Source organism: Mustela lutreola, chromosome 1 (genome assembly GCF_030435805.1).
Source record: "Mustela lutreola isolate mMusLut2 chromosome 1, mMusLut2.pri, whole genome shotgun sequence".
Lineage (NCBI taxonomy): Eukaryota > Metazoa > Chordata > Mammalia > Carnivora > Mustelidae > Mustela > Mustela lutreola.
In genome coordinates this window covers 112611186-112637453 of record NC_081290.1, presented here as the reverse complement: position 1 = coordinate 112637453, position 26268 = coordinate 112611186, and the positions used below count along the sequence as shown (strand labels likewise).

Sequence of the window (26268 nt, the reverse complement as noted above, 5' to 3'; positions counted from 1 at the left end):
GCACTGGCACCAGTGCTAGGCACTGAGGGAGACATGCGAGGAGTCAGATAGATGGTCTTTGCCCTCAAGAGTTTCCCAGAACCACTGTCCTGAGAATTAGAAAGGGAGGAAGAACTCAAGTGAAGTAAGCATCCCTCATTCGTTAGGCCTTGTGCTTTTAGTATTTCCTGTAGAATTAAAACACAAGAGAAGGAATGATGAACATAGATACGTATAATCATGCTGTGTGGTCTCAGTGAGGGACAGAATAAATGGTGAGTGGGAGTGGTCTGAGGAAGCCTTTGAACCTTCTGGTCCTTTATGTAGGGGTTTGAGTTTGCAGGAAAGGGCATATACTACAGATTTTGTCCGAGTACACCCCAGCGAGTTTAATGATGAGTTGGATAAAATCTGCCAGCTTGATAGTATCATCTTGTTCCAATAAAAAGCAATGACATTTCTATAATAGATGATTTAGGATAGGGAGGGAAGGTGCACCAAATACATTGTTCAGAGTGACATCCTTTAAGGACAGAGGCTGCTTATAATTATTGTGAGGAGTTAATCAGATAGGGTTGAAAAGAAGATAAAAGTAGCCTACTTTTCTAAAGGACACAAGGATTAAGGTAGAAACTAGATACTAGGAAAAATGAGACGGAATTTATCACGATAAGGGCCATTTTCCTAAGATGACACAGACTTGAATTCCTTAACCCTTCTTTCAACAATACCGATTTTTTCTGATAGTGATATATTATTAATTTTTTTTAAAAGATTTTATTTATTTATTTGTCATAGAGAAGCGAGAGAAAGCATAGGCAGACAGAGTGGCAGGCAGAGGCAGAGGGAGAAGCAGGCTCCCCACCAAGCAAGGAGCCCGATGTGGGACTCGATCCCAGGACGCTGGGATCATGACCTGAGCCGAAGGCAGCCGCTTAACCAACTGAGCCACCCAGGCATCCCATATATATATTATTATTTTTTTGTAGAAAGTTCGGTGAAATACAGAAAATTTAAAGAAGAAAACAATAAAAATCTGACAGTCCTTGCACCTAAAAAAAAATCATGGTTAATATTTTTAGGTGTGTATAATTTTAAAAATTTTAAATCTGGAAAAATGCATTCTTATGATTAAGCAGAAATAAAATGTAAATCTCAACATTTTGTTCAAGTAGGATACACTGCCAAATGTATTATGAGATTCCTAATCTCATATTGCAGTAATAGAAACAGTCATATATTATGCGGTATGAGTTTGGGATGTGTCTGCCAAATTCGCGTTGAGATTTAATGTAGATTTTTTTTTAATTTGGCATATAAGACCCTTTAAAAATTGGAAATAAATTTGAGATGCTTGTTTTACTTAGCTTTGGGAAATTTTTAAAAAAGCACTTGAAAACCTATAATAATATGTTTCATTAGGTTTTCTGTTTATATTTTTAATTAGATTAAGTGTCATTCAGGCACTTTTTTTTTTTTAAGACTTACTTTGCAGTTTTTTGAGCCTGAACGTGTTTTGAGTACCGATAGGACCTTGCTTTGAGAACAGTTGTTAGACTTTCATTTCCACCTCCCAGAAGATATTAATAGTAGCAATAATTTAAAAACAACCCATATTCTAGGCATAGTGGAAGAATACCAGCTTCCGTATCATGATCTCGTGCCCAGCGACCCTTCTTACGAGGACATGCGAGAGATTGTTTGCATTAAAAAGCTCCGTCCCTCGTTCCCCAACCGCTGGAGCAGTGATGAGGTAAGACTTGAGGTAACCGTGTGACCACGACAGACTTCTAAACAGACTTTACTCTTTTTGCCAAAATTCCAGATACCTGTTACAGGAATCCCCCCCCCCCTTTGTTTTGATGGTGTTGGTAATGGTTCTTCGCTGCAGTCATTGGTGTCATATGTTAAATTATCTGTTTCTTTTTGCCAATTTGAGCTTGCTCTTTCTAAAGTATATGGGGGGGGGGGTTGTTCCCCTTAGCCTGGACAATAGGTATCACTATTCCATTTACTTATGCTATCCTGACATTTGCCTAAAGGACGTTATTTCTCTGTGTGCATCTTTAAAACACCATGAATTTTCTCCATGACAGACCAGTGTATACCATTCTCTCATCTTGATGAGAGAAAAGATAGGCATCTGCAGAATCTAGTTTTCTTTACACAGAAGGGACACAAGCTGTGGTTGGGCTGCCTGACTGCACCGTTGGTCTTTGTTAGTAGGGCTGATGTTTGCCCTTTGGAGAAATCCATATTCAGCCTGGCTCTCAGGATGCAGGGCTGAAACCTAACCAAGGCCGAAAAGGGGCTGTTCAGAAGGAGGAAGTGATTTGGGTGGGCCTTGCCTTTCCTGTCTCATGTCATCCTCGACATCCTGCCTATCTGTCCTCTGTACTTGCAAACTCACCAACTCTTGGAGCCCTCTGGCAAGCGGACATGTTCAGAGATGAGTTTGAAGCATCCCGAGGATAAAACACAACCCCATCTCCAAACCCACCTCATCAAACATGTAGCAAAGCCAACACAAGCACATGGAAAGAGCACTTGTTGATAAGCTAATTCTTTAATGTTCAATGCATTTAAAAATAACCTTTGGTTCATTGGTTTGATGCCTTGTTCCTGAAATGCTAAATAATGCATACATTTTCCAATGAGCTATGCAGAAAACTTTATGAGATGCTGGAGTTATATTATTTTGAAGGTGGTTATGGGCATTGGTATTACTCAGAATCCCCTTACTACAGATTTCTAATGAAGTGAAATTGTGCTTTTCCACAGGAAGACCAGTAATTGATGCAGCACAGGAGAACACAGGAGAAAGTTTTAGTGAGGCTATGCACAGGTCATTAATCTTGTTAAATGGTACAGTGCGATGCTATTATTGGAGCAGACAGCTGTGATTTAGGAATAACCATGTTTGTTTGAGTAGTATGGAATTAGATAAAAGATTTAAGCTTATCAAGTGTTATAAACAATGTAGGAGTGTAGAGTGGAATACAGACTTCCTGGGTATTTTTGTATTTGGTTAAGACTGACTTCAAAGACACTCTTGTACAATTAGCAAAACCACCTGCTTACTGCTGTCATAGGGAAGACATGAAAGTCTGTTTTCATTGTTTAGAATTTGCACGAGAAAAGAGTTTTTATAGAATTTTGTCTACATGGTTTTAGGAGTATATTTGAAAAATATATTTGTACTCCAGAAATCACACACTAAAGGCCACATGTCCGATGGCATCCTTTTATATAAAACATTTCTCTAGTGTTATTCCTGTTTTCCTTTCCCTCCCCACAGTGTCTAAGGCAGATGGGGAAACTCATGATGGAATGTTGGGCTCACAATCCTGCCTCAAGACTGACAGCCCTACGTGTTAAGAAGACACTAGCCAAAATGTCAGAGTCCCAGGACATTAAACTCTGATGTGAGGAGAAGAAATAAGCGTCTCTGGAGAAAGCCAGGAGATATTCTTCTGTTCGTGGGCAGAGCAGAAGATGTTCCAGAAGTATCCACAGTACAAGCCTTGAGTATCATCCTGCTTCCCCGTGGGTTCAGCCTCACCTCTCAGGGAGCAGCCTGGACAAAGAGAAGTTCCCAGAAACACGTTCACATCGTGTCTATCTGTAGGAGGGAGAAAGTGCTTGGGTAGCTTGTTCAAGATACATGATGCATGTTGCTTTCTAAGAAAGCCCCATATTTTGGGATTGCCTTTTTTTTCCCCTAAAGATGCTTTAATTTTGCCAAAATAGAACAAATCATGTAGAAGTTTTAAGGTTTATACTGTTATAGTTTAATAAATAATAGCAACAAAAGTTCTTCCCAGAAATTCTGCTGGATGGTAAATTTTAAAATACCTTTTTCCATTAGTGAAAAAGCCTTTTTCCATTAAAAAGGAAAAAATACCTTTTTCCATTAGTGAAATCTGTTGCACTCTGCACACCAAAAGACAGTCTGCGGAGTTGGAGAACATAGAACGGAACTCATGTGAAAATCTTCCCCCTTCTGCCTCCTCAGACCGCTTTGGCCAGCCCTGCCTACAGGGGCCGCCGCAGCAATGTGAATGCACCTGGGCACAAGTACCACCTGTGTGGGGCCACGTTTTGGGTTCCTGTGGGTGCCCTTTTGTAGCTTCAGATGACACGGAACAAATGAAGGTTTTCTGTGACTCTGTTAGAAGTAGTTAAGTGTCGATGCCGTTCTTCAGAACTACTTTGTGTTTCTGATTCTTTTAAGGCATTTCTGTCATGGTGAAGTCCTTTCCTTTTCATTAAACACAAACAAAGGTGTTTTTTATGTGCAGAGAATTGACTCATGCCTGGTTTTGATCTCTCAAATGAAAGGATCAATATTAAATAAAATCGCAGTCAGCTGGATTAAAAACAAGGCTCTTTAAAATAGAGATACTTTGCTCCTGTGTTGCAAGAAAGATGTGTCAGTAGGACAGAGGATGAGGGTGGGGGTACAAATGGCCTGTTTCTTGGATATGCAGAAGAGCCTGTCTCAGAACCACAAGGGGAAAGGACACACACCTTGTTTTGTATAGACAAAGACAGTTTCTTTTGTGTCTGAGTGAAGGGAAGGGGAGGAAAGCACGTTAGGTTAATTTAACTAAATTTTAATTTTAAAAATATAAATATAACCTCCAGATGGGACAGCAGGAAGAGCTAGTGGAGGCCACAAAATGTGGTAGCTGCTGTGACTTGGTTTTCCAAAATAGATACGGATCAAGCACATACATCTTACATGATAAGTTCCTGTCTTAGAGGAGTGCTGACTCAGTTTATTTTATTCTTGTGATGTTCAGTTCACTTTTTATTTATATATTTTTTCTTCTCTGTGGCGCTTGTGCAAATCATCTCCTCACCTCCTCAATTCTGTGGGGTTTTAAACTTTGGAGGAATGTGAGGTAAATCATTGACAGGGCCAATATTTCTTAGCAACAGGAACATAAAGCTCAGAATTATGAACACCCCTCTCAACTGTGTTCATTTACATTTCCTTATTTTTCTTTGGTTTTCTTTTGTTTCTTCGAAAATCCTGCAGTGTTTAGTGAAGAATTGGGAAGTGTTTCTCCTTGGTCTTTTTAAAAAGGACGTTCCTTCCAGCATACTCTAGGGGGCACTGTTTTATAACACATTTTCACCACTTGGTGCCTGAAGGTTGGAGGGTTTTTGAACATTTGACAGCTGAAGAAAAATGAGAAGATATGCCCCTCACTGCTGAAGGAGGCTTGCAGCTGATGACTTGTTCATCCCAAAAACCTCTCAGAGCGCAGAGTGGTTGTGACGCCCGTGTAAGTTTGGGGAGAACGCAAGGAGAACTGGTGTTCTCCGTTCTAAGCATTCACTTCCCAGTGCCTCGTAGCTGCATTTTGTTTGTAACAAAGAAGGATTTTCTTAACCCTTGAATAGGAACAAAATTTCTGGTTTTTGAAGCTCACAAACAGTTGTTTCCAAATATAATTGTAATCAGAATGCTGCTGGTAGTAATATTAAAATCACCTGAATAACAGTGTAAACAAAGGTTCCTTTCCCTTGCATCAAATTGTATTCTTTGTGATAGTTTAGAGGGAATATGTGTCTAGAACTATGCGTGATAATCATCTGAGCCGTGGAGAGAAGCTTCAGTGCTTCTAATCTGATAATCTGCAAACACATGAGTAAACATGGATGCCAGTTAAGTGGGGACGCGTTTGTGTTTCTTGGTTTTCTCCAAATTTAAGCGAGGTTGGGCTTGCTTACATCTTCGATTAAAAATTCTTGTTCTTTTTGGCAAATTTTTATACATAGATAACTTCATATCAAAATATTTTGTGGGGAGGTGATGATTTAAAAGTAAACCAGATTTTTAGAGAGGTGTTAGTTCCAATGAAGAAAGGAAAGAAATCAAAACAGCATCCAGATTTCTTCTAGATTATTTGTTGTTTTGGAAAAATCTATAGCTTACTTTCTAACTCTCAAACTGATTTACTCACGATGAACATTTAAAAATTATTCTCAAGATATTTAAAAAGGTCCCTTTAGTTATTAGAGTCTTTCGATGAGATAGGAATTGATTTATGAGTAGATTTTTCTTTGTGTCTCACCCAAATCTGCCTTGCTTAAGGAATACTAAATTGTTCTCACAGAGACTACCTACTCACTTCCAAATAATCCTTTTTGGTTTTTAAATTTTTAGTAGCTTAGAAGTGAATTTTAGTTTTTTGTTTTGTCTTTCAATAGAATAAGGGGGAACCTGGAAATTATTGTAGTCAATTGTTTCCTTTCAGGACTCTTTCGAAGTCTAAAATTTTTCTCCTAATCACTCCCTCCCCTTCAAGGGAATCCTAAAATATTAGTTATTAGCTAATATAAGTTTTATAGGCTAAGATGTTCAGGTTTATAGTTTATGTATGTGTGTACATATTATATAAATATATATGTATATATAAATATTATGTTCAGCTTGGAGTCTGGCACAACTCCATTATGTGGATTAGAGAGTAAAATATTATAGATGATAAAGTACTAAATGAAACATAGTATTTATTTATGAAAGTGTGTAGTTGGTCCAGTCACAAGTGACAGTGCTATGAACACTGTATGAGGAGACAGGCCCTTGGCTCCTGGACAGCACCACTCCGAAGTCACTAGTGACCATTCTTTTTATTCTTTAAACATAAAGCTTCTTAGAAAACATGTCACGATTTGATTTACAAGGAATCCTTTGACACATTTCAATTGTGTAGTCAGGTATAGGAAATACTGAATAATGACAGAATTTCATGTTCCTCAGAGTCATGCATATTCATTAGAAGTTACGGTGGTTTACACTGTTGGTCTGTTCTGGTTCTTCTTTGCTAGTGAGCAGAAAGGCACTGGAAGAAGCCGAAATTTTTAAATTTGAATAGTTCTGCAGTTACATCTCCTTAGAAAACCCAGTCACATAGCAGGGGGAATGAAAGAAGTGGTATCAGAAGTGATTTAATTTAGCAATTATGATTCCTCTTGTAAAACAAAACAAACCACAATGCCATATTTTTTGGAGAGAAGTTGGCACTATATAAGGGGTTTTGTTGTCTGTCTGTTTCAAAAGAAGATTCATTTGTGTTCTTTTGGGGAACCAGTGCCTTATTGAATTTGTATATACTGTAATTATTCAGGACTAGGGAACAAACAATTGTATTTGTTACAAATTGTATATGGCTTTGTTTTAACATTCCCCGAAATAAAATGGTTTCTTTCTCCCCTTGGAAAGAACATGTCTGTCATCTTACAGTTGTGCCTTTTTTCCTGTCTTCAAAAACATTGCACGTTGAACAGGGATGTATAAAAGAGAGCCATGCAGGTAAGTTTGTATGTTTGGTGGTGGGAGAGCAAGGCAGTGGTCTGATGGCTTCTATTCTCTCTGCAATTAGGAGCCGCAGTCATCTGTTGTTAGAGGAAAGGTACGGTAGTCAGTGGGCTGGGAGAAGTGAAACAGTTTAAAATTGCACTATGGAAAATGACAGGTGGATGGTTATGGGCAGCACTGAGGGTCTGGTGCGCTGAGAAGACCAACTCTGAGAACGGGGGTGGGGGGTGGGAGGGTTGCCATCTGTGAGGGGAGAGAGTAGAGACGGGCCGGTGGGGCCTGATGGGCCGAAGCCCACAGCAGTGGGTGCCACAGAAGGGCAGTGGTCTGGAAGCAGCAGAACCGTAGGAGAAAGTTCCCAACTTTCCTCCCAACTGTGACATCTGTGGGGTATGGAGGACTGAGACCACTGTTGTTGCCCAGCAAACAGTGTCCCCTTGGACAAGAGACAGTCCTCTGCAAAGGGAGGGGGAACGTGTCAGGTGATACTAGGTGATGGTTCCTGAATCTTGGAAGGCAGTGTAGAAAGTTGAGGTTTGAGGAGCTCTGTGGGAGACCGGATCAGGAGAGGTGAAACCCAGACTTGCTGGGCACGGAGGGCATATAGGAAGGCTTGCATCTTGGTTACTGGGACTCGGGAGTTCTCATGAGAATTGGCTGTGTTTAGCCGATTGCGCTGATGCCAAGAGAATTCATCCCAGCGCTGGGATTCTGATCAACTTGGCTCATGTTCCACGGTTTTCACTTTCTCACTTCTGTGGAAGTACACAGTCTGAGCACCATTTTCTCCCCTGTACGTGGGCTAAAAATACCCGTCTTAAAGGGTTCTTCGGAGGAACAAATGAGATGAATATGTGCAGGAGGGGAAGGCCCCACTTCAAGCACCTAGCGGGTGCTCGTAAATATTGTTTCTCCTACTGATACTAGTTCCACAGGATACAGAGCTAGCAACATTCAAAAGAAGTCACAGTTCGCTGTAGGCACACTCTTCCAGCCCCTCTGTGTCCTGCATTCCTGGGCTCACCTTTCCTTTCCTACCCAGTAGTGCAGTTGCTTGTAAATGTCATTTAAAATCAGATCTCTCAGGGTGGGACCTCATATTCCTTTGTTCCCCAGGACCTTCTGATGCTGTGCCTCTAAGACTCTGGGTCTCCCCATTAACTGCTCGTCACTCTCACCTGTGGGCATTGAACACTCTTAATAGCCACACCAACCCCCCGATCTGTAAAGTCAGGATCTCTGGGGTTGGGAGTCAGTTTTTCTAAAGCTTCTCAGGTGATTCCAATGTGCAGAGAGGCTTGAGAAGCCCCGATTCCAGATCCCCATCCTGTCTCCGAGGGAGGCTCCGATTACCATCCTTGCAGAGTCTAAGAGCTTCTCTGTGCTAATGAAGAGACACAGGATGACTCTTCACACAGAGGGGTGCTTTGTTATGAAGACGCCAAGGAGGGGGTGTCTCTCCGTGGCTTGGTTGGTTAAGTGCCTGACTCTTTTTTTTTTTTTTAAAGATTTTATTTATTTGACTGGGCGAGAGAGAGAGAGAGAGAGAGAGAGAGAGAGAGAGAAAGCGCATGCGCCCACAAGTAGGGGGAGAGGAAAAGGGAGAAGCAGACTCCCCACTGAGTAAGGAGCACAATGTGGGGCTTGATCCCAGGACCCCAGGGTCACGACCTGAGCTGAAGGCAGACGTTTACTGAGCCACCCAGGCACCCCAGTGTCCAGCTCTTGATTTCAGCTCAGGTCCTGATTTCAGGGTTGAAAGTTTACCGCATTGGGTTCCACGGTGGGCATGCAGCCTATTAAAAAAATAATAATAATACTAAAAGAAACAAGGTAGCATTCTCTGTTGCTTATAAATATAATTTATTACTTGTTTAAAAATTCTTTCTTACATTTTGTACATGTTGGCTGACGGAATAAATGCAGGCAATTTACAAACCAGGGGACTGCAGGAAAAAATGGGGAGAGGCAGCGGGAGAGAGAAGGGCCACACCCAGAGGGGGCAGCCCTCACTTCCACCACACAGCGGCACGGCAGAGCACTCCTCCGCCAGGGATTTTCTAGAAAAGGAATTGCATAGAAGATACAGCAAGAGGGAACTCCACAGCAACAAAAGAAGTGTTCTATATCTGAAAAGCCAAAGTTGTGTTGTCGCGTTTCAAAAAGAAAAATGACAAAGCACAAAATCTCAATCCGACATTTCTGCAGTTGAACTTGTTCCAAAGGGAACAGCGGGTGGATGACACAGGCTCTTCACCACAGACTGCTGGGGATTTTTCTCTAACAAACACTGCTTGTCTTCTTTAGAAAGAGCAAAGAGGAAGGTCACCAACTTGCTACAGCTCAACCTTCAACTCGATGAACACATCCAACACTGGCATCCAACACACACACACACACACACACACACACACACACACACACACACACACTACATCCTGCAGTTGGGCTAAACGCATTCTGTCTGGAGTGCAAGGGCATTGCTACCAATAGCAGATCTAGGGAAGAGTGGAGGGGAGAATGGAAATCACTCACTCAACTTGTTCTGATTGCTGTCCTCTTTATTCCCCAAGGCCAGGAGGGGTATGCACTTGAACTCCCGCCCCTATGTCACATGAGATGTCAAGAATATAGAAAGGCAAAGGCATTTTCCACTGGCTGTTGATCTCTTGATCTTTTAAGCTGTTCTAAGACAGGTCTGTCTGAACACGTAGAAGATAGCTCAGGCTGTGATTCAGGATGTTGCCTCACCACAGTGCCGAGGTCAAGGCTCATCGACTCCTGGGCTACTGCCCAGTAGTACCTGTCTCCAAGTCCCATTCTGAACTCCAAAAATGAGGATTGTTCCCCCCAGGGTCAGTGCCATCAGGTTCAACAGCAGCTCTGATGGTGCCAAATTCCAACAGATCTTTGGAACTGAAGGTTGACACACACAACTCAAGAATATTTAGAAGGGATCCTGAAGTTTGATGACCTCCAGCAATTTATCGTCTTGCTGAGGCACACATCTGAAATGGCTAGTGAAGAGACTGGTGTAGAGCAGCAAACACTTTGGCTGGTGGGCCACTGACTGTATCTTGGGGCAGTTTCCTTGTTTTCTTCTCAAAAACAGGTGGGCGCTAACTCCTGTGACATTCTGCAGAGATCCCCAAGTCGGGGTTCCAGAAGGGTTCCTCAGTACCCAGCAGTCTAAGTATACAGCCAGCTGGGAAACGGCCTGTTACAGTTGTGTGGTTTTGGCTACAAGTATGTTTGTAGAGTTCCTATTGGTTTGTCCTGGTGATGCCTCTGTCAGCCTTTCTAAAATGGGTCTAGGGCATATATTACATTTGGTTGAGTTGAGACCATGACTATCCCACCACAAGTCAATACAGGGAGGGGACAAGCCTATCAAAAAAGCTGGGAGCCATAAACTCTCTTTTGAAGACAGGTTTTGTTTTGAAGTAAGATTTCTGACAACGGGGGCAACCACACAGCCAATATGTCCAACAGATCAGGGAGTAACTTGTCAGACCTAGTTTGTAGGGAAGAGTGACCTACAATGCCATCTCCCTGTTTTTCAAAAATAGGTTTGAGGCATGAATTTGGGAAATACTTATGACTCCATTTGGCTAACTTGACCTGTATGGACACAGGTTTGAATTAGCGTTGGGTGCAATGTATTTATTCCCCTTATGCCTTATTCCATTAAAAAAAAAAAATCATTACAGATGCAAAGGAAATCTTTCAAAGTAATCATTACAGCCAGAGATTATACAAATAGATTTCTTAGGGTAGAGAAACAGCACTTCACTGCACAGAGGCAAAGTTCTAAGGATTTTAGTCAACATTAGCTCAGTAAGGTTAAAAAAAAACCCCACAAAAACAAAAAACCCGAAGTGTAATAGTTGGTCCTATGAGGCACTCGGAAGATAAAAAAATGTTTTATTACCTTGAGATAATAATAAAAATATTTTTCCTTATTGGATCTATAAAATCTAATGCTCATTGACCACTATCATCTTTACAAATAATTGGCTTTAAGCAACAGCATTCTGATTCACAAAAGCTCCTCTATTCTCAAAGACGATGGATCAAACCCAGTTTCCTTTCAGCTGATCCCATGGTCATCCTTCCCCTCATTGGCCTTAGACTGGTACTGAGGTCTCTATGTGAAACAGATCACCTGTCCAGAGCAATAGCTCAGCACAAGCTAAAGCTCACATTCAACTTGAAGACTGAAAATTCAACATGTAAACGTTTTCTACTTTCTCTACAGTCTTTTGCAGGTCCTCATATAGTTTTGATTTGTTTGGCCCCATGGGGGCAGACCTTACGCTGGCAAAGGCTTGTGAATCCTGGGAAGTTAGTGAGCACCTTCCTGGCTCCCTTCCTCACGCACTGACGACAGAAGCGGACCCAGAGCACAGCTGCTGTGGTCCTGAGAGTGATAGACATGGGGATCCGTAAGACAAGAGCCTCCTTTGCTCCTCTCCAGAAGCAAAAAGTCTTGATCCCACCGTTTGAATGCTTACTTTGAAGGTATCTAATATCTTCTAAAAAAAAATGATCAAATGTCTAATTTCCAGAGGGTACTAAACTCAGAATCCATGACTTTTTCCTAAAGAAAGGCTCTACTGGTTGAGAATTGAGAGAGTAAAATCCCTAAAATAATTGTATATATGAAAATGGGGAATGATTTATACAGTTTCTTGGATACCTCACCCAAAATCTTGCCCTGCCTTGGAAGAGCTTGTATTGCTCATGTGAGGACGGGGATTTTTCCTTCTAGCTGAGGTGAGTGTCCACGTCGGTGCCCACACAGTTTGTGAAAAGGCTGATAGCTGTTAGGTGGCTGTTCTCACCATGTTTTCAGTTACCAATTCTGAATCCAATTTCTAATCCTTCCAGATCACTCTAAGGAAAGCTGAGTGAATGTGGTGAGAAGAAAATGAAAATACGATGAAACCTCTGCCTTTAGACAGCCTAACTCAGAAGAAAGGAAGCTTCTTTCTGGTCCTGCGTTAGTAATCACAGCTGTGGCTTCCTTAGACACAGTTCTCTCCTTTGCATATATAAAACATTTCAAAGTGTGTCCAACAAAAGTGAATGCTTCTTACATTTCCAAAAATAAATATTAGCGAACTAAAAGTAAGGGGATTTAAAACATATAAAGCCCAATCAAAAATGTAAATGTTCAGGGGGCATCTGGGTGGCTCAGTGGGTTAAAGCCTCTGCCTTTGGCTCGGGTCATGATCCCAGGACCCTGGGATTGAGCCCCTCATGGGGGTGGGGGGGGCGCGGGTCTCTGCTCAGGAGGGAGCCTGCTCCCCCCACCCCCACAGCCTGCCTCTCTGCCTATTTGTGATCTCTGTCTGCCAAATAAATAAATAAAATCTTTAGAAAATATGTAAATGTTCAAAATGACAACTCTACAGAAACTGTTTTATACAGATATTTATGTAGTTCTGTCGTTTCTATTACCAAAAAACCAACTCCAGACCTGTGGTTGTGTGAAGGAGTTGATGACCTACTAGCCTCGATGTAATTTTGGTATGGGTATTTTAAGTAAAAGAGTGTAACAATAAGAAAACTATATGTTTGAAGTGAAAATTTACCCACAGCTACCTGACATAAAGGTCCCGTTGACTCTGCAGCTATTAATTCCCTTTGTTAACTTTTAGTGAATTTTTGTTAAACTCAAGGTAGATTGCATTGTGCACCACTAGATGGCACCATGCACAAGTGATAGGTGGGGCTTTATCTGGTCCAACCAAAGTAAGCTGGTCTTTCCCCATAAGCCACATGGAAGCCCTAGGAATCAAAGGCAGGACATGTCAGGTAGAATGATGAAGCGGCTCTCTATGAAATGAACTGTTGAATCCGGACCTTCTAAGTTTGAGAGCAATCTAACAGCTATTATTTTACTCCAAAGGAGAAGGAAATCAGAATTCGTAGTGAAAATTATTGGACATAAATGGTGTGTTGTACATAAGGGAGTTGCCATTCACTCGACGGGGAACATGACAGGTTCTATGACAGATGAGTACCTCACGTAGAAGGAATCAACACTCTTCCCTTTTCACAAGGCATGGAAGCTCTTCTGAGCATTCTTCAGATTTCTAATTCTTGATTTCTGTAGATGGCAGATCCCAAGCCAGGAGCGATGCGCAAATCTTGAGAAGTTATTTCTAATTGAAGTAATGGACAATAGCTCTCTTTCCTCCTCCTCCTCCTTTTAAAAAAATAGGTATTTAAAAATCTTTTTATGTAGAATAAAGTGATACTATCTTTTGGTCAAATACGCGTTGGTGCAAACATTATCCAATGAACTTACTACTGCAAATTCTTCCTTTCACATTAGCATAGCATATATGGATGTGTGATGCAGAGGGTGGCCCGAGAGAGACGGAAGATAAGAAGGTAAGTTTCTTAACAGAAGGGGTGAGAACAGATGCTCCACACCAGATTATCAGTAGTTCCTCAATGAGGGGAATGGAGGAGTCTTGGGAATATCAAGAAGTCAGCAAAATAGAAGAGGAAATACACGTGTAAAGAAGGAGGAAAATATACAGAATGATTTCTAATTCAACTCCAGTTAGCAATGTGTATACCTCCAGCCCAAAAGTCGACCACAGCCATGTTCCGAAGGTTCTGATTCACCCACATCCGTGCTTGTAGTCAATCGTGTTTTGGCTACTGGGCTGCGGACCCTTTATTTCCCACTTGCTGAATGAAGTGAGTCCCTGGGTTAAAACAAAGAGCCTGTGACATTTCTAAGGAAATACCATAGTTTATACAAAGTAGTCTTTTGACTACTTACTTCTCAGTTAATTTTTTTAATTTAAAAAAGTCTGATTAAGACAATAACAGAACATAATTTGCAATCAGTCAGGAGGACAAGTGGTCCCAAGAAAGGAAAGAAAATGATAATAAAGGGATGCTATCTCTTGGCAAGCTATCAAAGACAAGGCTTGAAAGTGTGAGAAATAGGTTAGAAGTTAGAATCCTCGTCTTCCAAGCTGGAACTGTTTGGAAGGCAGACTGTAGCCTGGGTAAGAGACTAGCTGACTCCTTCAGTGATCGAGGTCAGAGTCCATGGTGGTCCTCGGACTGATGAAGGAGCTAGAGACATCACTGTAGGAGATCAGCATTTTAGACCCTTGAGAAGACCTGCTACTGCCACCCCTTCATTTGACATCTGAGGGAACTGAGGTCCAGTGAGGTTAAATAACTTCCCCAGGGGAACACAACTAGCCAGTTACACACCCAGAACGAGAACCGGTTTTCCAGTTGCCAGCTCAGAGGCTGTCCTCCATGCACACAACCTCTCAAGTGGACAGAGTACCCGGGAGGTCACAGAACCACAATGTTCAGTGAACTTCAGTAGGGAATGCTTCTCACAACAAGACTTGGAGGAGGAAGACCTTGCCTGAGCCAGCTGAAAGAAGAGACTGACAAAGGCAGTAAGCATTGACTATGTTTCTGGGGCAGAAGGATGCAAGAAAGATAGCTCAAGGAGGCAAAGCCTGTTATAAACTGGTGACCATGTCCACCTTATTCCATCAGAAGGTGAGGCAGGTCTAGGCAATATCTAAATGCTAACAGTACTGCTAACAAAAACAGAAGTTAAAAGAAAATCCTTTTACTAGAATACTTGTAAATACTCATCAATAATAATAGTGATAATAATAATAATGATACCTTTCTTTATAAAAAAAAAAAAAACACTTCAAATTGCATCTTACAAACACACATGTGGTGAAAAAATGCTTGTTCGTGTGGTTAAACATGAATCACTGTCTTCCCTGCAATGCTACAGCTTTGTTCCCAGAGGGTGACCAGACGGGTACCCTCGAGGAATAAGGAATATTAGTTATTTCTCCTTTATACTTAGATTCTCCACTTCCCTGATACAAACAGTAACACTGGTTCTACAAGTTCTAGAAACAGAACACCGATGGGAGGGTTATCTGAGACACTTGATGTACACAGTTTATAGCAAAAGTCTGTGATTTCTCTGTGAATTACTCATCTGAAATAGACACAACAAACCGTCCACAGCTTCAACTTCAAATGATTTAAACAAAAATAGAACGAGCCATGGACAGCGTCTGCCTCCCTGTCCAATTTGATGTAAACAACGTTTGTAGAAATTGGGTTTGTTAAGAAAGTTTATCCATATACCTGGATAGCAATAAAAAGCGTTTCCTAGGAAACTGTAAGATCCTGTACCACACAGCATACAGCCCAACTAAGAGGAAAATTAGGTCGATTTCTAAAGTCAAGGTACAAATTTACACAATTGTTCTTAAGTCCTGTGAGGATGTCCTGGTGAAGTGGGCGTGTCGGTCCAGCAGTTGTGTCTGTTTCCTTTTCTCTCCCGCTTACAGTCTTGCCTGTGAAACTCATCGGTTGTGGTCCATTCTGGATTTCCTTGCCAACGGCCAAGCCCTGGACGGCCACAGACCCCCAGTGCATTCCCGCCCTTCATTTCCAGTTGTGGTGTGGGTCAGTACTGTCCTTCTGCTGCTAACGATACTACTGTTTCATGCCTTCCCATTTCTTCCAGGACGGCCGCCAGCATGCTCAAGTTTCCATCTGGGAAGTTCTGTGCTTCCCAGAGATCCAGGATTACGCCAGTTGGGCTGGATTTGGTGGCAAAGTAATTCAAGTACCTGTAATTGGGAATGGGAGAGTGTGCTGAATGGTGAGCTGTACAGATCTGCTTCCTCTGCAGTTTGTCCCAATCATTCCTGCCTCTCCATTTGTCTTGTGAGTACCCGGGTCCCACTGGAGGAGCTGTGGTTTACAGGGAGCCATCCTAAATAACTAGCACACACTTAATTAGATCAGTCCCAGACAGGAGACGTGATGTTTAACTTTGTTAACCTCAACTCTGAGTAAGAAAATTTAAGAGACGAGATGTCTATGGGTCATATCCTAAACAGGAAATCGAGACACTTGTGTTTTCTTTCCAGCCCACGCTCTGATCATCTCTGACAGGTCATGCCATGTCTTGTGGTGCTTGGTAGTGATGGCAACATTCCACAAAGAGGAGGCTCCTGAGGTCTTTTTATAACTCAGTGTCAGTGCAGTGATTAGCATATTAATTAAGTAAGCATCCAGCGGTAGGCCTTGCTCAACAGGAGATGAGGAAAGACAATTACTTTAAGTGAAGGGATCTACTATTTCAGGGGATTTAGCCCATCAACTTTGCAAAGTGGATCACAGAACCTGATACTTATCTTGTCAGATAAGCCCAGAATCTCTCTCCACAGGGTGGTTGCAAGACCATGGCATGCAAGTTACAAAAAAGTTGAGGGAAATTGGAGGGGGAGGTGAACCATGAGAGACTATGGGCTCTGAAAAACAATCTGAGGGTTTTGAAGGGGCGGGAGGTGGAAGGTTGGGGGAACCAGGTGGTGGGTATTAGAGAGGGCACGGATTGCATGGAGCACTGGGTGTGGTGCAAAAACAATGAATTCTGTTATGCTGAAAAGAAATTAAAAAAAAATAATGTAAAGCACTTAGCATAGTGCCTAGCATAATGTAATCACTCAATAAATATTAAATAGTAAAAAAGAAAGAAAGAAAGAAAGAAGCTTCATACAGGTTTGCAGAATGAAAAGTAAATGGACGGACAGGAGAAAGAGCAACCCCATCCACAGAGGCCACCCCCATCTGACAGGTCACAGCCCCGGCGCTGTCTGTCTACCAGAAAGCCGTCCTGAAAACCTGGCCACACCCACCTGTCCAGGTTCAGCTTATGGGCCAGCATCCTCCAGTCATGCCCTCTGGTCTGTGGGGCGTCCAGACTGCTACAGAGCTTCTGCCGGATGGGGGGAGGAATGCTGAAAGCGCCAGGGCCGGTCATGGTGGTGATGGTGCTCGCGGGGTCCAGCAGAGGCAGATCAATGCCAGTGGGTTCCTGTAAGTTCAGGCGCAGGAACAACGCAGCGTTATTTCCAAAGACCAAAGCAAGTTCTGTTGAACCAATCGACATTGCCTTGCTTTGAGCAGTAAGGAGAGAATAAGTGCTATTCTTCTTCCTGGTACGAATGGCTTCTTCCTGGCCGACAGCTGGGACCTGGCCGAGGACACGAGGGACGTTCCGGGCTGACTTTGCACAGTCATGGGATGTATAGGTATCTGCTACAGACTGGGCTGGGAGAGGTGAGACCTCTGGTGTGATACAGTAACGCCTTTTCTCTCATCCTTTTCAGGATGAAAGAGGAGAGAAGACTCTCCATACTCCTAAAGGTTTAGATTTCAAGAGGGGAGAAATGTTCAAAAGGGCAGTTTTTTGAGAATGAACAGATCTGAGATTAGAAGGCAGAGCTTCCAGAAACGGTGTCACCCTGAGGGGAATGCCCAAGTCAATTCTCTCTCTAACCTCTGCAGAAGTAGGGTCGGTTCTGCTTTTGTTGAAGGAAGTGGAACACAGTCCTCCTCCAAACGATATCAAATTAAGACTAATTTTTTAAAGAAAATGGTGAACACAGTAGATTGCCTTAGGGCCAGCGCTAATGGCATCCTCCAATTGCTGTACACCCTTATTTTTGTTAAATCTAATTTTAGGAGAGAAAACCATAAATTGGCTCTTAAAATAGTTTCAGCTCATAAAATAGCACAAATGCGAAATCTGAATTTCATCTGCAGGAGTAACTCTAATCATTTTCTGATCACTTCTGCTGGTTGGAAAAGCCAAAGCAAATGTTGTCTGGGAACTATTAAAGCAATAAAAGAAAATCTACTTAATCTACTTTAAATGTCACCTCTCTCTCTCTCTCTTTTAAAGTAGGTAACTTCTTGGTGTACATAATTAGCAGCTGTGGGATAAACTAGCCACATACAGTTTGAGTTATCATGAAGTCTCTGATCCCATGCAGAGTGCTGAGCTCGGGGTGGGGGCAGCGCCAACTCTGCCCAGAGCAACCCACACCTGGTTGCCCCATGGGGATCACTGTGGTCTGTGTCTCAGTGTAGACCGACAACATGCTCTGGATTCTGGGGCCAACAGCCAAGGCTCACTGCTAGGCAGTGAGGGGTCCATCCAGGGGCTTGGAGGGTGCATTAGAACGAAACTTTGCTATGATACACATGCGGGTATTGGCTGCCATTGTGGTATTTGGCCTCAATACCCCCAAATTGGCAAACTGAGCCTTTGAGGAGTCTATGCGCTCCTTTGCCTTAACTCCAGCACATTCCAGTTAAAAGACTGGTATGAATGAAATACTTCAGCTCGAAATGGAGGTTGGAGTCCGGAATGGGGATGCAGCCTGCAGCTCTTTCCCCATACCTGGCAGAGCTCCTTCCAGAGGACCCCGAGGAGAGAGGGTGTCTGACCTCCCGGGTACAGGGCTTCAATGTAGGGGCCCAGAAGAGTGACGTGGGGGCTGGTGGTTGTGTTTTATCAATGGATTTGTGTTGGGAATTTCTGAACCAAAGTGCTTCATCACTTGTATTAGGAAAAGAAAGAAAGAAAGAAAGAAAGAAAGAAGTATAAAGAGTTGGGGTGAAGAAAAATCATGATATTTCCACAACTTAGTGCCATCACTCATGCTGAGATCCATCTTATGTGGACAGTAACGACAGGGCCTAGAAGGAAAGCCACCCTATCCCCAGATGTGACCATCCGGTGGTAGCAGTGAAGATCAGGTTGGCACAGGGACGGATCTGCTTTGTGGAGCTCTGACTTCTGTTTCCAGAGATTCTTCTCGCTGTTGCCTGGAGTATTTCCTTACTGCGTACCTGTGGTCTATCCCAGTCTGTCAGACTCACCTTCCCCAAGTGTCATATACTGATGTTCCTCCTTTTCTCTCTCTTATTAAGAAGATTTGAATGCTCCTTCTACCACATGGAGTCCCCACCTTTAATCACACAGGGTGGTAATTACCTCATTGGCTGGTATGAGGCCTCAGAGCTGAGGTCTGTGGAGTGCAGAGCTGGGTCTCACATGGAGCAGGGACCCTGTCCGCCTGACTTGACCCATCCCTTTCTCTGGTTGCCTAGACATGGATCAAACTCGTCTCAGACTGGACCACTCACTGTTCCTAGAGCCTTTTTTTTTTTTTTAAGGCTCTACCTTTGATAATTCTTCTTTCCCTTAATCTCTGTCGAGCAAACCCCTCAAAATCTGGACCAAACACATGTCCCAGGGCCTCCCCTGAGAAAACTCACCCAAAGCCACCCACAGGGGACCTCCTGCCTCACTTTTCCGGGTGCACGCATTCCACCTATCCTAGGCATGGTGGATGTATTTAGGGGTTACCTCTTTTGATTCCTTAAATTTCTTGGAGATGAAGTATTTTTGTCATTCTCAGAACCCCTCTGATACTCAGCACAGTGGCCTGCACACAGAAGCTCTTCAAGTCATATTTGTTGACACGAGAGAAAATAAGTTTCCCAGTACAGAAGGAGTATAAAGTTGCCTCTTGAGAGAAGCCCACCCCACAGAGTCCTGTGTTGAGCGTCCTTCCAATTAAATGGGACTAATAACACGGCTGTTCTCACCATTAAATCCTGAAGTAGAGGCCAGGTAAAGGCAGGCCTGCCTCTCAGAGGATCTGCCACACAGTCACGTCGCCATCCTTTTCTTGGTGAGTAAAAACCTTCACCGCTTCATGTGGGCCTTCAAGGCCCGAGTCACTAACCCCTGCTACTGTGCCTCTTTCTTTCTTCCTCTGTGGCTGAAACAAGCCTCTCAGGGAATAATTCTTTGTCTCTCTCTTATCAGATGGCTGACAACAGGCTTGGAGGTAAAAGGAAAATATACATTTACATTTCATCTAAAAATTTCAGCTGCTATTAGTTCTTCCTTTCCTTCCAGGTAAGCGTAGAGTTTACTCTCACAGAATGCTTATTACAATAATCGTTTATGATATTGGTACCATCTGTCTCTGATGCCACGATTCCCTCAGTTAAACATATGATTTTTCAACATTAGCCGAACAGCTGCTGTGGGTGACAGCACACATTTTCAGCACCGTGTGGGAGAAACAACTTTCCACTCCCGTGTCCTGACTCTTCTTCCTGAAGTCACCTCAACAAACTAGATCTTCCTAACGGTTGTTTACATAGGCTAGAGAAAACTGAAGAGTAAGTAGAGGGGCTAAGTTACTCATGCCCCTGCTTTTACTCTTTGAGACATTTTCAATTCTTAAACTCCACCTCTGTGAGACCAAAGGCTTTGTCTCTTGTTAAGGCATCTCTGGCCAAAGCACTCAGTGAGGAACAATTGGCCGACTCTTGACATCCCCACGGTCTCTGTCAAGCACAGCCTGGTCTCCCTGGGGGGCAACAGGTCCTTCCTGACTAGAGAGGCCAAGGGCCATGGCTTTATAAATGACTGCTGGTGAGTGCCTTGAGTGGTGGGTGGCTGGGGGGAGGGTGCAGCGCATTCCTGGCAAGTCAGCTCATTCTTGGAAGAGAGCACTTTGGAACTGCAACCCCAGCCCACCTGCCAGCTAGCCCTGTGACCCTAGGAAGGAGGCCCGTGCAGGAGAAAGACACCACAAATGGGCGTCTTTTCTCTGTTTGGTTACGGTTTGTCAGTCACAATGTACCCCTACTTGAAGCTTTTGATGAGGATCCCGGGCTCAGGGCTCTCCAGAATCAATTGTTCAGAGCTGAGCCTTGTTCCTCAACATCAGTACCCAGCCCCACACCTCTCCCCTCTGTGGGCCGCATGCACCCGCATTCAAATGCTAACCACAGTGGTGGAACTCAGTGACCCAGAAGTAAAAGCAGTAGAGTGCCCCATAATCCCCAAAGTCATCCGATTCCAGTCATTTCTTGCCCCACCCTCTGAGAAACGTGCTTATCTGTCACACGTGTGGCCAAAGGCCTCTGGCGGGTCTGAGGGTTGGCCTCTCAGACTGCCACCGAGTTGCAAAAGAAATCATCTCTCCTCTACGTTGGCACAAAGATGAAAGTCCTGAAATGGTGATCACATTTTGCAAAAAGCGGCCCTTGCCCAGCAATGGCCGTCACGGGGGGCTGGGGGACCGGTGGGGGCCGCTGAACAGCTCCCTTTCACTTGAGGCCGCCGCGCCTCATCCTCATCCAGCTTTTCATCACGCAGCAAACGTTCACACTGAACTGAAGGCAAGCATCAAAGGAGCAGACGTCCTCGCCCCCCTCCAAAATTCCGCAGCCTTTGTTGTCACTGGAGCTGGGTGGTTATTGAACTTTGCAGACCTGCTGGGCCTGGAAAGTGAAAACACCCTCCGGAGCCAGCAGGGGTGGTGCTGTGTGCCTGGGAGATAGGGCCTGCGCCTCCGAGGGCCTGGCGGTTGCCATGGTGCCCTGACACCGAGATCATGCCTTATGAATGTCACCGGGGTCTGTGACTAAAGTTGTTTATGAGTCAAAAGTCTCATGGAACTACAGCAGGAAACGGTGGCCACGGCTCTCGGCAGGCTGTGGGAAAGAGGGATGGAGTGTCCTGGAGCCCGACATGTTTTCCCCCTGCTTGGTTTGCCAAGGAAGACAGTCTTTAAATACAACATGGAGCGCGAGACACACCGCGCAGAGTGACATTTCATTCGTCACTGTGCATGAGACAGTGAGGGAGAAGGAGTCTTTTAAATCATCGCCTGTCCCCCTGTGGTTTTAAAATAGGACAGTCCTGCTCTTTGTGGCTTAGTCAGGGGCTCGGAGCTTGGCTCTGCGAGGCCCTGGGAAATGCTGCCTTCTGACCGTTTGGCTTACACTTTTTCCTTTGTTCCTCCAGCGTGGAGGGTTTCCACGGTTCAAAGGGAGGATGGGGAGAAGACGGCGCACCCAGGAAGGCTTCAGGAAAAGTGACTCCACGTGCACGCCACCTCCGTTCTACCCTATCCTTGAAATTCTAACTAAAAGGTTAGAACAGGATCCTTACATTCATGTCCTGAGATAGAAAACACGTATTTTTCGAAAGGGATTTCCTATCCTTTTCTTGTATATATCGAGCTCTGCGTGTTCATTAAAAATGTTATTGTGTCAATAAATAGGACCTATACGATATGTTTCAGGACTCTCCACATGGCCCCTGTCGAGACCCCTTCACCCTCCGCACCTCTCCTTCCTTCCCCGGGTCACGGTCTCCCCTGACCTCTGAGGCCGACAAGGGCATCTTACCTCGGACACGGTGCAGTGGAGCTGGAAGATCTGCCCTTCTCCTTCCACTTGCCGCACGCAGAGTTTGCAGACCAGCTCCACGGTGTTCAGGCTAAATCTTTCCAGGGTGAAGGTGCAGTGGAGGTTCCTTTGAGACCCACTCCAGATATGATAAAAAGGAATTTCCTAAAGGATATAACCATGTTAACTACCGATGAGCGACTAACACTGGAAACAACGCTCAGACGCTGCCTGCCAAGTACTTTTCTCAGAAGTACACATTACCTCATTTAATCCTCGCGACAGGCCCCTGCATAAGGACATCCCAACCCACTTTTCGGATGAAAAATAACGAGGTCCAGACACGTTAAACACCACCCTCCCCCAATCCCACAGCTCCTAAGTGGCAGCGCTATGAGCCCAGGGGAGTTGGACTCCAGAATCCATATTCCTAACCAGTCTGCCACTGCTCCCTCATTTACAAAAGAAGCCATTGTAAGTGGTTTTTCAAAAGTTTAGCGAATTCCCAAAATAAAACCTACACACTCCAGTCATTGCTCATTAAAAGGAATCCCTGCCGTGGTATTCTGGAGAAAAGCAAAGAAAGTCTAAAGGGTAAAGCACTGATCCAGTTCCCTTTCATGCCTGTGCACTCCCTCCGCACAGGACAGGGGAAAACCAAAACTCACTGCAGCGGAACACTGTGGGCCCGGGGAGCTGCCGCAGAAAATCCTTGGCCTAAAAAGGACCAAGCCTCTAACAGACATAAATTTTCTGAAAGTCTGGACCACATTCAGAGCCCATCCTAGAATCTTGCTTCCATAAAGGAAAGAAAAGGGTGATACATCATTAATAATAATAATAATAATAATAATAAAGTGGGGAGAATATGGTGGTTAAGAACGGAGGCTCTGGAGCCCAATTCAGTATAAATTAGAACACTCTCCCTTTGCTTACTTGGTGTTGTGGGGTAAGTAAACTTTCCCATGCCTCGGTTTCCTTATCTGTGAAAAAGTAAGCGAAAGAGTACCTAATCATGGACCTGCTGGGGTTAAATGGAGTAAATCAAAGTGCACGGGTGTCTGGCAGATGGTAAGAATTCAGGCAGGCTTGGCTTGAACTACTGTCAGATTATCATTATTATTAAAATAGTATTTTCCGTTATGGTTGCACAAAGGATATTGCTCACAAAAGGGAAAGATTTATGGGGCTCTAGGGCAGTTGCAAAGAAGGGAGAGAAGAAAGCAAAGGGAGAGATCTAATGAGAAAGTCAAAAGCCAGATGCCGCTATTCAGTGCTGAGTTACACCCAAGAGTCTGGTAGACAGCCCCATGAAAGCTTCGGAGTGTTAGCAAGCTAGCAGGTTTGTTTCCTACGACTTATGGGTAAGTACCAGCCCTACAAGATTAAGAATGAGCTGGAAATATTTCTTTCAACTCTTAATATATTCTCTGACTTTTATCAGAAAGTCAGTCAGTGGAGTTGCAGCCTTGGGGTGTGGGACTGGATTCGCATGTGTGTAGACACGGACTCGCAGTTTATCCAAGTGCGTCTGCATCTCCTGAGATTGGGTATGAGGCTAGAGATCCTGTTGCACAGCCTCCTGGGAGCTCAGGCTCAGAGAAGCTGGGGGGTGGCTGGTGACAATCCCTGGAGAGGCCTCTGCTTTTCCCATGTGTCCATGCAGTGAGACTTTAGACCAGTATTTTTATGCTGTTATCTAATAAAATCCTGATCAGATTTTATTTTTAGGTGTCATTTCAATTTCCAAACTGGTATTACTTCCAAGTTTTCAAGGTAAAGGTATTTTCTTAACAATGCTGAAGTCTAATGTGTGTCACAGCATGGGGGGAATAACACTGTTCTTCCCTTTTTCCTTAGGAATGCATTTTTTTGAGGTTCTTTTTTAATCAATTCGCATTTATTCTGAAAATGAAATGAAATGATGGGCTTGGAAGTCCTTTTACTAAAAATAAAACAATGAGAGTACAATTATTTGAAGGAGAATTAAGAAAAAATCTTTCAAATATTCTGAAGTATTTTTCAGAAATCCTAAGTAACTCTATACCATTTTGGAGAAACAAGTACTGATACAGAATTAATTTCAAGGAAAGGAATTCTCATGTTTAAATAATTTGAGACCTCTTTCTCGGAGCTGTCTCCAATCCTTTGGTTCAGCTCAGGAACCTTACCTGGTATTTCGCCAGCAATTTACTTTTCCAGAGCGAATGGGCGATATCGTGAATCGACAGGCGCAGGTTGTGGGTGCTGCCTTTAAAATGAAGAGCCTTAGGTTCTTCTAGGAGCTGTCCTCCTATCTGTCTCTCAAGCTGCAGTACTTCCTACAACGACATGCCCAAAGTCAAAAGCAAATCTCTGAATCGTATGACTTCTGCTGGCTGGCTCTCTCAACAAATGAGTATGTTCCTCACCGCGCCTCCCCCACTCGACAACTAACTCACACACACGCCCACTTCTGCAGCCTGGAGACCCTCCAACTGAAGCCCCTGCCAGCTTGTGTGTGACTCAGTCCTCCTGACCATCAACTCTCTCTCAGCAACCTGCATCACATGTTGTGAGGCAAATTCAGTACAGTCTGCATTTCCCGATGGACAAGTCGAAGATTTAATCAAATCCCGGAAAATAACAATCAGAACCCCAAATGGGAAGAATTCCAAATGAAAGAAAAAACAGGCAGAAATAGAAATAAGCAGTTAAAGTAAGTAGATTTTCAATGAACTTTTGGGGGAAAAGGGCAAATCACTAGAAAACAAACCCATGTCTTGGACTTGGCAAAAAGTAAAGACTTGGAATGCATTTGGCACTTGTTTTTCCTTTCAGTTTTTTTTTTTTTTTTTGTAGTTTCTTTACCTATAGAAATAATAACATTTTTGCCTAAGAATTATTGGTTGCACAATTCCCAATTGTCAAAAAATAAAATAAAATATACTCATTATCTGTCCTATTAGAGGAAAATATACTAATACAGATTAGGAAGATCTGTCAGCAGCAAATACTGAACTAGACAGTCATTCAGATTAAATATGGAAAAGAATACCTCATTTCTCAAGAACTGTGGCTGATCAAAAAATTTGCTATATAACTTCACTAAACTATAAAGATGTTACATGAAGACAAATTCTAAATAGATTTTCATTCCTCAAACAAGCTAATGGGAGTTAACGAAGCATTTCGAAGTACAGCTGCAATTATCCAAATAGCAGCAAAGCATAAGTTATCAATGAACAAAATATGCTGAGTCTCCTTTGTCATCAGAACCATCCCTGCACACTCTGCTCTCATCGTGCTCTGAAAGTTTCAGTGACACACATGTGTAGGCAATTTGTGCCCTTTCTTTCCTTTTTAAAGGGTTCAGGAAAATAATGGATTTTAAAATATATATATAAAAGGAAAACACAGTCTTCTCTCTTGGGGACATTTCCAGCTGGAAGCAGGGGGTTCCATAACGCAGCGCCCATTCAGGTCATTCCACACGCACGTGTTGGGCACTTACCAGAGTACCGAATGCAGATGGATCACAGCAGAGAATTGTGAGTGTGGGGACCAGATTGGCTTTTACCCAGAAATACATCCACTCTGCATTTGCTGAATGAATTCTAATCCACACACATATAGCCCAGTAAGTGCAGAGCTTACCAACATCATTGATTAGATGTAAACAGCTCATTTCTAGCTGCTTCTTAGTGGTTCTTAGCATCCATCATCTTTGAGTCAGGCCACTATTCTGAACAATGCAAGCTGCTGAAAGGTCCTATAAGGTGTAGGGAATATTAGGGTAATGTGGAATATGGTCTCAGGCATGGATTCCTCTAATTAGTGTTTAATGGAAGCGATGAGGCAACAGCACATTGACG

The 26268-nt window shown here is 43.4% G+C and overlaps 2 protein-coding genes across 9 annotated transcripts in view; one reads left to right on the top strand and one right to left on the bottom strand.

The window, feature by feature from the left end:
- The window catches only part of BMPR1B (bone morphogenetic protein receptor type 1B), a 397895-nt gene extending 390661 nt beyond the window's left edge, over positions 1–7234 (top strand). For all 7 annotated transcript variants that reach the window (XM_059172587.1, XM_059172579.1, XM_059172569.1 and 4 more), the window contains 2 exons: positions 1602–1732; positions 3278–7234. In XM_059172587.1, coding sequence (XP_059028570.1) covers positions 1602–1732; positions 3278–3403 — 257 coding nt within the window. In that variant the 3' untranslated portion in view covers positions 3404–7234. The remainder of the gene's footprint in view (positions 1–1601; positions 1733–3277) is intronic.
- A 2703-nt stretch (positions 7235–9937) lies between these two features.
- Positions 9938–26268, bottom strand: part of UNC5C (unc-5 netrin receptor C) — a 369403-nt gene continuing 353072 nt past the window's right edge. For both annotated transcript variants that reach the window (XM_059172547.1, XM_059172551.1), the window contains 4 exons: positions 24586–24735; positions 22415–22579; positions 17044–17222; positions 9938–15969 (listed from right to left, as the gene is read on the bottom strand). In XM_059172547.1, coding sequence (XP_059028530.1) covers positions 15804–15969; positions 17044–17222; positions 22415–22579; positions 24586–24735 — 660 coding nt within the window. In that variant the 3' untranslated portion in view covers positions 9938–15803. The remainder of the gene's footprint in view (positions 15970–17043; positions 17223–22414; positions 22580–24585; positions 24736–26268) is intronic.